The following is a 12,500-nucleotide window of genomic DNA, read 5'->3' as shown; positions in this document are numbered from 1 at the left end:
AGTGGATCGGTTGGGTCTGTTGTAGTAACATCTGTCTGTTATGTCTCGTATAGTGGATCGGTTGGGTCTGTTGTAGTAACATCTGTCTGTTATGTCTCGTATAGTGGATCGGTTGGGTCTGTTGTAGTAACATCTGTCTGTTATGTCTCGTATAGTGGATCGGTTGGGTCTGTTGTAGTAACATCTGTCTGTCCTCTCTTCTGTCTGTTGTCTCGTATAGTGGATCTGTTGGGTCTGTTATGTCTCCTATAGTGGATCTGTTGGGTCTGTTATGTCTCGTATAGTGGGTCTGTTAGGTCTGTTGTAGTAACATCTGTCTGTTATGTCTCGTATAGTGGATCTGTTAGGTCTGTTGTAGTAACATCTGTCTGTTATGTCTCGTATAGTGGATCTGTTGGGTCTGTTGTAGTAACATCTGTCTGTCCTCTCTTCTGTCTGTTGTCTCGTATAGTGGGTCTGTTATGTCTCATATAGTGGGTCTGTTGTAGTAACATCTGTCTGTTATGTCTCATAGTGGATCTGTTGGGTCTGTCCTCTCTTATGTCTGTTAGTGGACCTGTTGGGTCTGTTGTAGTAACATCTGTCTGTTATGTCTCGTATAGTGGATCTGTTGGGTCTGTTATGTCTCGTATAGGGGGTCTGTTGGGTCTGTTATGTCTCGTATAGTGGATCTGTTGGGTCTGTTGTAGTAACATCTGTCTGTTATGTCTCGTATAGTGGATCTGTTGGGTCTGTTATGTCTCGTATAGTGGGTCTGTTGTAGTAACATCTGTCTGTCCTCTCTTCTGTCTGTTCTCTCTTATAGTGGCTCTGTTAGATCTGTTGTAGTAACATCTGTCTGTTATGTCTCATATAGTGAGTCTGTTGAGTCTGTTGTAGTAACATCTGTCTGTCCTCTCTTCTGTTTATGTCTGGTATAGTGGATCTGTTGGGCCTGCTGAAGTGGCGCTCCAACACCAGCCTCCTACAGCAGAACCTCCGACAGCTGATGAAGGTCGAGGGAGGAGAGGTCGTCAAGGTGAGAGGTCAAAGTTCATAGGTAACACAATATGACCCATTAGGAGTTTTTTTTATTTTTTATTCTTTAACATTTGTATTATTTAACCAGTTCGGCCCATTTGAGGTCAACTGACCAAGAAAGCCGCTTGAAACCCTGAGTTCTAGAGGAAGGGTTTGTATTCTCCTGTATAGAGGTTCCATTTTAGTATCTCGCCCTTGATCAGTGTTGACAAGGCTCACTGTTATACCTTGGCAGTCTTCCTCCCTGTAAATTCACATTCACATTTTTGGAATAAACTATACTATCAGTCTAATGACGGTTGTCTCAGGAAACATATCCCCTTTATGATAGTGAGGTCTGGGGTTCCGCTCACCAACCAAGAATTCACAAAATTGGAACAAACATCAAATTGAGAATTTGAATCCAGAATTCTGCAACAAAAAAAAAAAATTCCTCCATATTGTTAGGTTCTAAATTGTATTTATTTTTTATTTTATTTCACCTTTATTTAACCAGGTAGGCAAGTTGAGAACAAGTTCTCATTTACAACTGCAACCTGGCCAAGATAAAGCAAAGCAGTTCAACACATACAACGACACAGAGTTACACATGGAGTAAAACAAACATACAGTCAATAATACAGTAGAAACAAGTCTATATACAATGTGAGCAAATGAGGTGAGATAAGGGAGGTAAAGGCAAAAAAAGGCCATGGTGGCAAAGTAAATACAATATAGCAAGTAAAACACTGGAATGGTAGTTTTGCAGTGGAAGAATGTGCAAAGTAGAAATACAAATAATGGGGTGCAAAGGAGCAAAATAAATAAATAAATAAATAAACAAGAGGAAGAACTACCGGACAAATATGAAACGCTCAAACCAAGTTTATTCACCCAACGGGATGCGGAACAGACAGACATGTTCTCAACAGCACCAGTATATAGACCCCACTGAAGGTGAAGTGTCCTCCTTTTCTCTGAACATTACGTCTTTGTTGCTAGGCAGGAAGTTAATTGATCTGGGTAATAAACTGTTCCTTCTCCCTAAATGTGACCTGACCTCGACCCCTATTCCTCACTACTCCACAGCTCTCCACCCTTATCAGTGACCTGACCTCGGCCCCCATTCCTCACTACTCCACAGCTCTCGACCCTTATCAGTGACCTGACCTCAACCCCCATTCCTCACTACTCCACATCTCTCCATCCTTATCAGTGACCTGACCTCGGCCCCCTTTCCTCACTACTCCACATCTCTCCACCCTTATCAGTGACCTGACCTCAACCCCCATTCCTCACTACTCCACATCTCTCCACCCTTATCGGTGACCTGACCTGACCTCAACCCCCATTCCTCACTACTCCACATCTCTCCACCCTTATCAATGACCTGACCTGACCTCGGCCCCCATTCCTCACTACTCCACAGCTCTTCACCCTTATCGGTGACCTGACCTGACCTCAACCCCCATTCCTCACTACTCCACATCTCTCAATCTTTATCATTGACCTGACCTCTGCCCCCATTCCTCACTACTCCACATCTCTCCACCCTTTATCAGTGACCTGACCTGACCTCAACCCCCATTCCTCACTACTCCACAGCTCTCCACCCTTATCAGTGACCTGACCTTACCTCGACCCCCATTCCTCACTACTCCACATCTTTCCACCCTTATCAGTGACCTGACCTCGACCCCCGTTCCTCACTACTCCACATCTCTCCACCCTTATCAGTGACCTGACCTCGACCCCCGTTGCTCACTACTCCACAGCTCTCCACCCTTATCAGTGACCTGACCTCGGCCCCCATTCCTCACTACTCCACATCTCTCCACCCTTATCAGTGACCTGACCTGACCTCCATTCCTCACTACAACACATCTCTCCACCCTTATCAGTGACCTGACCTGACCTCCATTCCTCACTACTCCACATCTCTCCATCCTTATCAGTGACCTGACCTCTGCCCCCATTCCTCACTACTCCACATCTCTCCACCCTTATCAGTGACCTGACCTGACCTCAACCCCCATTCCTCACTACTCCACATCGCTCCACCCTTATCAGTGACCTGACCTGACCTCCATTCCTCACTACTCCACATCTCTCCACCCTTATCAGTGACCTGACCTCACCTCCATTCCTCACTACTCCACATCTCTCCACACTTATCAGTGACCTGACCTCGGTCCCCATTCCTCACTACACCACATCTCTCCACCCTTATCAGTGACCTGACCTGACCTCGACCCCCATTCCTCACTGCTCCACAGCTCTCCACCCTTATCAGTGACCTGACCTCGGCCCCCATTCCTCACTACTCCACATCTCTCCACCCTTATCAGTGACCTGACCTCGGCCCCCAATCCTCACTACTCCACATCTCTCCACCCTTATCAGTGACCTGACCTCGACCCCCATTCCTCACTACTCCACATCTCTCCACCCTTTATCAGTGACCTGACCTGACCTCAACCCCCATTCCTCACTACTCCACAGCTCTCCACCCTTATCAGTGACCTGACCTTACCTCGACCCCCATTCCTCACTGCTCCACATCTCTCCACCCTTATCATTGACCTGACCTGACCTCAACCCCCATTCCTCACTATTCCACATCTCTCCACCCTTATCAGTGACCTGACCTGACCTCCATTCCTCACTACTCCACATCTCTCCACCCTTATCAGTGACCTGACCTCACCTCCATTCCTCACTACTCCACATCTCTCCACCCTTATCAGTGACCTGACCTGACCTCGACCCCCATTCCTCACTACTCCACATCTCTCCACCCTTATCAGTGACCTGACCTCACCCCCATTCCTCACTACTCCACATCTCTCCACCCTTATCAGTGACCTGACCTCGACCCCCATTCCTCACTACTCCACATCTCTCCACCCTTTATCAGTGACCTGACCTGACCTCAACCCCCATTCCTCACTACTCCACAGCTCTCCACCCTTATCAGTGACCTGACCTTACCTCGACCCCCATTCCTCACTGCTCCACATCTCTCCACCCTTATCAGTGACCTGACCTCGACCCCCGTTGCTCACTACTCCACATCTCTCCACCCTTATCAGTGACCTGACCTGACCTCCATTCCTCACTACACCACATCTCTCCACCCTTATCAGTGACCTGACCTGACCTCCATTCCTCACTACTCCACATCTCTCCATCCTTATCAGTGACCTGACCTCTGCCCCCATTCCTCACTACTCCACATCTCTCCACCCTTATCAGTGACCTGACCTGACCTCAACCCCCATTCCTCACTACTCCACATCTCTCCACCCTTATCAGTGACCTGACCTCACCTCCATTCCTCACTACTCCACATCTCTCCACCCTTATCAGTGACCTGACCTCGTTCCCCATTCCTCACTACTCCACATCTCTCCACCCTTATCAGTGACCTGACCTGACCTCGACCCCCATTCCTCACTACTCCACATCTCTCCACCCTTATCAGTGACCTGACCTCACCCCCATTCCTCACTACTCCACATCTCTCCAACCTTACCTGACAATTTTTTTTTTCTGAGGTCTTGGCTGATTTCTATTGATTTTCCCATCATGTCAAGCAAAGAGGCACTGAGTTTGAAGGTAGGCCTTGACATACATCCACAGGTACACCTCCAGTTGACTCAAATGATGTCAATTAGCCTATCAGAAGCTTCTAAAACAATGACATCATTTTCTGGAATTTTCAAAGCTCTTTAAAGGCACAGTCATCTTAGTGTATGTAAACTTCTGACCTACTGGAATTGTGATACAGTGAATTATAAGTGAAATAATCTGTCTGTTAACAATTTTTGGAAACTTGACTTGTGTCATGCACAAAGTAGATGTCCTAACCAACTTGCCAGAACTATAGTTTGTTAACAAGAAATGTGTGGAGTGGTTGAAAAACGAGTTTTTACTCCAACCTAACCTAAGAGTTTTACTCCAACCTAAGTGTGTGTACATTTCCGACTTCAACTGTACACCTTAGCCAAATACATTTCAACGCAGTTTTATGATACAGACAGACAGGATGCTCTCAACAGTCCATTTGTGGAAGTTAGTGAGGGTGTTAGGGGCCAAGCCCAATTTCTTCACCCTCCTGAGGTTGAAGAGGCTCTGTTGCGCCTTCTTCACAACGCTATCTGTGTGAAGGGATCCTTTCAGGTCGCCAGTGACATGCACGTCGAGGACCTTGAAGCTTTTGACCCTCTCCGCTGCTGCCCCGTCAATGTGGTCTGGGACGTGCTCTTTCTGCTGTCCCCTGTAGTCTACGATCAGCTCCTTGGTTTTGTTGACGTTGAGGGAGTGGTTATTTTCCTGGCACCACTCTACCAGGGCTCTCACCTCCTCCCAGTAGGCTGTCTTTTCAGTGTTGGTAATCAGGCTTAACACTGTTGTTGTCAGCAAACTTGATGATTGATTTTACGCCTTTCATGGGTGAACACAGAGTACAGGAAGGGGCTGAGCACCCACCCCTATGGGGCTCCCCTTATTCAGGATCAGCGTGGCAGAGGTATTGTTGCCTACCTTCACCTCTTGGTGTCGGCCCGTCAGGAAGTCCAACACCCAGTTGCACAGGACAGAGTTCAGACCCAGGGCCTTGAGCTTAATGATGAGCTTTTGCAATTGAAGTGAGTCCTCGTTGTCAGGTAGGATGGAGGTGATGTGGTCATTAACTAGCCTCTCAAAGCACTTCATGATAATAGAAGTGAGTTTTTGGATTTGTCTGTAAAACACTCCAGCCAGCTAGTCTGCTCTGGGGACTCGTGTGCTGCTAGGGCCCTTGACGGTGGCTAGATGTGGTTTTCCTGGAAGCGAGGCATCGGTGTCTGCGATGTGGTTCGCTTTGCCTTTTTATAATCAGTGATTGTCTGGAGTCCCTGCCACATACATCTCGTGTCTGAGCCGTTGAAATGCGACTCCACTTTGTCCCTGTACTGTCGTTTAGCCTCTGTGATTGCCTTATGGAGCCCAATGCAGGTCATAGCTGGTCTGTTTGTACACGTCCATGTTCATAGTCACCTTGCCATGGTTAAATTTGCACTCAGTTTTGCACAAATGCTGCCGTGTCGTAATGGTTTGGATCTTTTGTAATCGTCACAGTGGTAACAACATCCTCCATGCAGGTAGCCTAGTGGTTAGAGCGTGATCAAGAATAGATTCTGATTGGTCAGACCAACGTTGAACAGTCCTCACCATGGGTTCTACCTGCTCAAGTCTCTGCGTATAGGTGGGGAGGAGCAGAATGGAGGTGTGATCTGATTTGCAGAAGGGAGGGCGGGTGGCTATGATCCAGAGTTTGTGATGCTCGTGTAGCACAGAGGATGTGTTTAGAATTTTGTTGACATTTTCCTAAGATTTCCTTTATTAAAGGCCCCAGCTACAATACATTTGATGGCAGGATAAGCAGTTTCCAGTTTGCCCATAGGCAGTAATGATGACCGAAGAAAATTATCTTGGGAGGTAATGTGGTCGGCATTTGATGGTGAGGTGTTCCAGATCGGGAGAACAAAAATGACGTTACCAAAATCACAACTTGAGTTGTTAATCATAAATCAAATCCCTCCGCCTTTCTTTTTCCCGGAGAGTTGTTTCTTCCTGTCCTCTCGATGGACGGAGAACCCCGCTGGCTGAATGGAGGGTGACAATACATCCAGAAGAGAGCCATGATTCCGTTAAACAGAGTATGTTACAGTCCCCGATGTCTCTCTGGAAGGTGATCCTCGCCCTGAGCTCGTATACTTTATTGTCCAGGGTCCGAGTAATATAGCGAGTCATATCCTCGGAAGCAGTGGATAATATGCACGCCACCCGAGTCTGACTAGGGGAATGAATGAATAGACAGACAATGGGAATGAATGAATAGACAGACAATGGGAATGAATGAATAGACAGACAATGGGAATGAATGAATACACAGACAATGGGAATGAATGAATACACAGACAATGGGAATGAATGCATAGACAGACAATGGGAATGAATGAATAGACAGACAATGGGAATGAATGAATAGACAGACAATGGGAATGAATGAATAGACAGACAATGGGAATGAATGAATAGACAGACAATGAGAATGAATGAATAGACAGACAATGGGAATGAATGAATAGACAGACAATGGGAATGAATGAATAGACAGACAATGGGAATGAATGAATAGACAGACAATGGGAATGAATGAATAGACAGACAATGGGAATGAATGAATAGACAGACAATGAGAATGAATGAATAGACAGACAATGGGAATGAATGAATAGACAGACAATGGGAATGAATGAATAGACAGACAATGAGAATGAATGAATAGACAGACAATGGGAATGAATGAATAGACAGACAATGGGAATGAATGAATAGACAGACAATGGGAATGAATGAATATACAGACAATGGGAATGAATGAATAGACAGACAATGGGAATGAATGAATAGACAGACAATGAGAATGAATGAATAGACAGACAATGGGAATGAATGAATAGACAGACAATGGGAATGAATGAATAGACAGACAATGGGAATGAATGAATAGACAGACAATGGGAATGAATGAATAGACAGACAATGGGAATGAATGAATAGACAGACAATGGGAATGAATGAATAGACAGACAATGGGAATGAATGAATAGACAGACAATGGGAATGAATGAATAGACAGACAATGGGAATGAATGAATAGACAGACAATGGGAATGAATGAATAGACAGACAATGAGAATGAATGAATAGACAGACAATGGGAATGAATGAATAGACAGACAATGGGAATGAATGAATAGACAGACAATGGGAATGAATGAATATACAGACAATGGGAATGAATGAATAGACAGACAATGGGAATGAATGAATAGACAGACAATGGGAATGAATGAATAGACAGACAATGGGAATGAATGAATAGACAGACAATGGGAATGAATGAATAGACAGACAATGAGAATGAATGAATAGACAGACAATGGGAATGAATGAATAGACAGACAATGGGAATGAATGAATAGACAGACAATGGGAATGAATGAATAGACAGACAATGGGAATGAATGAATAGACAGACAATGGGAATGAATGAATAGACAGACAATGGGAATGAATGAATAGACAGACAATGGGAATGAATGAATAGACAGACAATGGGAATGAATGAATAGACAGACAATGGGAATGAATGAATAGACAGACAATGGGAATGAATGAATAGACAGACAATGGGAATGAATGAATAGACAGACAATGGGAATGAATGAATAGACAGACAATGGGAATGAATGAATAGACAGACAATGTGAATGAATGAATAGACAGACAATGAGAATGAATGAATAGACAGACAATGGGAATGAATGAATAGACAGACAATGAGAATGAATGAATAGACAGACAATGAGAATGAATGAATAGACAGACAATGGGAATGAATGAATAGACAGACAATGGGAATGAATGAATAGACAGACAATGGGAATGAATGAATAGACAGACAATGGGAATGAATGAATAGACAGACAATGGGAATGAATGAATAGACAGACAATGGGAATGAATGAATAGACAGACAATGGGAATGAATGAATAGACAGACAATGGGAATGAATGAATAGACAGACAATGGGAATGAATGAATAGACAGACAATGGGAATGAATGAATAGACAGACAATGGGAATGAATGAATAGACAGACAATGGGAATGAATGAATAGACAGACAATGGGAATGAATGAATAGACAGACAATGGGAATGAATGAATAGACAGACAATGGGAATGAATGTTTATGCATTTTTTTTTTAATGACTTGTACTTCTCAAATGGCAACCTATTGCCCATATAGTGTACTGCTTTTGGCAGAGCCCTATAAGGGAATAGGGTGCTGTTTGAGACGTGGACTTATATCCTCTCTCTGTTGTAACACGTTGTGTTTCTTGTCGTTGTAGTTTTTGCAGGACACCCTTGATGCCCTGTTTAACATTATGATGGAGAACTCAGACAGTGACACGTTTGACACCCTGGTGTTTGATTCCTTGGTAAGTACAGGTTGTTTTTAAAAACACACTCACACACATTAAATATTTGATTTTGTTCTGTTTCGTGTGTTAGGATGTTATACTGTTATACCAGACTGTGGCGGTGTGACCGTATCGTACAGCTATGACTCATACACATTACTAATGTATGCGTGTGTTGTCAAAGAGAAAGTTGACATAGATTCACAGTATCCCGTGTGGACAAACAGAATACAGAAAAGTTGTCCCAGATTGTCTCTCTGCCTCTGGTCTGCCTCAGGCATTGTGTGGTTTTGAAAGTTAAATACACACCTGACCACCATTAAGGAATGTTAGCTATGTGCCAGAGACAAGACAGGTCCTGGGTTAGAGACAGCCAGAGGACAGGGACGCCTACCTGTTGGGACGTCTACCTGTTGGGAGGCCTACCTGTTGGGACGTCTACCTGTTGGGAGACCGTTAAGGAATGTTAGCTATGTGCCAGAGACAAGACAGGTCCTGGGTTAGAGACAACCAGAGGACAGGGAGGCCTACCTGTTGGGGAGGCCTACCTGTTGGGAGACCGTTAAGGAATGTTAGCTATGTGCCAGAGACAAGACAGGTCCTGGGTTAGAGACAACCAGAGGACAGGGAGGCCTACCTGTTGGGACGCCTACCTGTTGGGAGGCCGTTAAGGAATGTTAGCTATGTGCCAGAGACAAGACAGGTCCTGGGTTAGAGACAGCCAGAGGACAGGGACGCCTACCTGTTGGGAGGTCTACCTGTTGGGACGCCTACCTGTTGGGACGCCTGCCTACCTGTTGGGAGGCCTACCTGTTGGGAGGCCTACCTGTTGGGAGGCCTACCTGTTGGGAGGCCTACCTGTTGGGACCTGTTGGGAGACCTACTTGTTGGGAGGCCTACCTTTTGGGACGCTTACCTGTTGGGAGGCCTACCTGTTGGAACCTGTTGGGAGACCTACTTGTTGGGAGGCCTACCTGTTGGGACGTCTACCTGTTGGGACGTCTACCTGTTGGGACGTCTACCTGTTGGGACGTCTACCTGTTGGGACGTCTACCTGTTGGGACGTCTACCTGTTGGGAGGCCTACCTGTTGGGACGTCTACCTGTTGGGACGTCTACCTGTTGGGAGGCCTACCTGTTGGGACCTGTTGGGAGGCCTACCTGTTGGGACGTCTACCTGTTGGGACGTCTACCTGTTGGGAGGCCTACCTGTTGGGACCTGTTGGGAGACCTACTTGTTGGGAGGCCTACCTGTTGGGACGTCTACCTGTTGGGAGGCCTAGCTGTTGGGAGGCCTAGCTGTTGGGACGTCTACCTGTTGGGACGTCTACCTGTTGGGAGGCCTACCTGTTGGGAGGACTACCTGTTGGGACCTGTTGGGAGGCCTACCTGTTGGGAGGACTACCTGTTGGGACCTGTTGGGAGGCCTACCTGTTGGGAGGACTACCTGTTGGGAGGCCTACCTGTTGGGACCTGTTGGGAGGCCTACCTGTTGGGAGGACTACCTGTTGGGAGGCCTACCTGTTGGGACCTGTTGGGAGACCTACTTGTTGGGAGGCCTACCTGTTGGGAGGACTACCTGTTGGGAGGCCGACCTGTTGGGATCTGTTGGGAGGCCTACCTGTTGGGAGGACTACCTGTTGGGAGGCCGACCTGTTGGGATCTGTTGGGAGGCCGACCTGTTGGGATCTGTTGGGAGGCCTACCTGTTGGGATCTGTTGGGAGGACTACCTGTTGGGAGGACTACCTGTTGGGAGGCCGACCTGTTGGGATCTGTTGGGAGGCCTACCTGTTGGGATCTGTTGGGAGGCCGACCTGTTGGGATCTGTTGGGAGGCCGACCTGTTGGGATCTGTTGGGAGGCCGACCTGTTGGGATCTGTTGGGAGGACTACCTGTTGGGAGGACTACCTGTTGGGAGGACTACCTGTTGGGAGGCCGACCTGTTGGGATCTGTTGGGAGGCCTACCTGTTGGGAGGACTACCTGTTGGGAGGCCTACCTGTTGGGACCTGTTGGGAGACCTACTTGTTGGGAGGCCTACCTGTTGGGAGGCCTACCTGTTGGGAGGACTACCTGTTGGGAGGCCGACCTGTTGGGATCTGTTGCGAGGCCTACCTGTTGGGAGGACTACCTGTTGGGAGGCCTACCTGTTGGGAGGACTACCTGTTGGGAGGCCTACCTGTTGGGACCTGTTGGGAGACCTACTTGTTGGGAGGCCTACCTGTTGGGAGGACTACCTGTTGGGAGGCCGACCTGTTGGGATCTGTTGGGAGGCCTACCTGTTGGGAGGACTACCTGTTGGGAGGCCTACCTGTTGGGACCTGTTGGGAGGCCTACCTGTTGGGAGGCCTACCTGTTGGGAGGCCTACCTTTTGGGAGGCCTACCTGTTGGGACCTGTTGGGAGGCCTACCTGTTGGGACCTGTTGGGAGACCTACTTGTTGGGAGGCCTACCTGTTGGGAGGACTACCTGTTGGGAGGCCGACCTGTTGGGATCTGTTGGGAGGCCTACCTGTTGGGAGGACTACCTGTTGGGAGGCCGACCTGTTGGGATCTGTTGGGAGGACTACCTGTTGGGAGGACTACCTGTTGGGAGGCCGACCTAATAGATACCGTTCCATTTAATGATTAAAGTATTTGAACCATCACACCGTAGTCTATACCACCAGTAAGTGATATCACAGGGTGGATCGTTAGTTGGATATTACATTACACACACACACACACACACACACACACCATGCATGAGATCCAACTGCCCATGTATTTTCCTGCCAGACAGTCTTAATTACAACATCTCTCTCTAAAGCTGAAAGAAGTAGTCGACTACATATCTCTACGTTAATAGAGCTGTTTCTCGTACTATATAATATGAAATCATCATCCCAATGTCTTTTTGTAGCTATTTCGTTGTTTTTAACTTCTGACGCACCTTTATTGTACAAAGCCTGTATCAGCAACTGTTATGTGATGTGGTTTTGTAATAGTCTACTTTGACTAGGTAATTACCAGTCGAGCCGGCTCCTCTTATCCAGAGAGAAACTACAGAGAGGACGGACGTCTTAGATTATCTGAGAGAAAATTGGCTTTTCATTATTTCTAATCTCATTTCATTTCCAATCTCTCTCTTCTTTTTGTCCATTTTCAATGAAGAAAGAAAATGTCTAGTTTTGCCTCCCGACTCTTGTGACCGTACGGTTTGTGTTTTTAATGACTGTTTCTGTTTTGATCCTGGCAGGTATTCATAATTGGACTCATTGCAGACAGAAAGTTTCAGCACTTTAACCCCGTCCTTGAGACCTACATAAGGAAGCATTTCAGTGCTACTCTGGCGTACACGTGAGTACAGCTTATTCCTGCTGGAGAAATATACTGAGTGGGGACAAACCATTAGGAACACCTGCTTTTTCCGTGATATAGCCTGACCAGGTGAATCCAGGTAAAAGATATGATCCCTTATTGAT

General features: G+C 46.6%; 1 protein-coding gene across 8 annotated transcripts in view; it reads left to right on the top strand.

Moving 5' to 3' along the window:
- LOC139381119 (dedicator of cytokinesis 1) overlaps positions 1–12,500 on the top strand; it is a 547,069-nt gene that overhangs the window by 114,580 nt on the left and 419,989 nt on the right. For all 8 annotated transcript variants that reach the window (XM_071124416.1, XM_071124412.1, XM_071124414.1 and 5 more), the window contains exons 19-21: positions 921–1,018; positions 8,967–9,056; positions 12,275–12,375. In XM_071124416.1, coding sequence (XP_070980517.1) covers positions 921–1,018; positions 8,967–9,056; positions 12,275–12,375 — 289 coding nt within the window. The remainder of the gene's footprint in view (positions 1–920; positions 1,019–8,966; positions 9,057–12,274; positions 12,376–12,500) is intronic.

This window comes from Oncorhynchus clarkii, chromosome 23 (genome assembly GCF_045791955.1).
Source record: "Oncorhynchus clarkii lewisi isolate Uvic-CL-2024 chromosome 23, UVic_Ocla_1.0, whole genome shotgun sequence".
Taxonomy (NCBI): Eukaryota; Metazoa; Chordata; class Actinopteri; order Salmoniformes; family Salmonidae; genus Oncorhynchus; species Oncorhynchus clarkii.
Note: the sequence above shows the minus strand (reverse complement) of the source record. Positions and strands in the feature narration are given on the sequence as shown.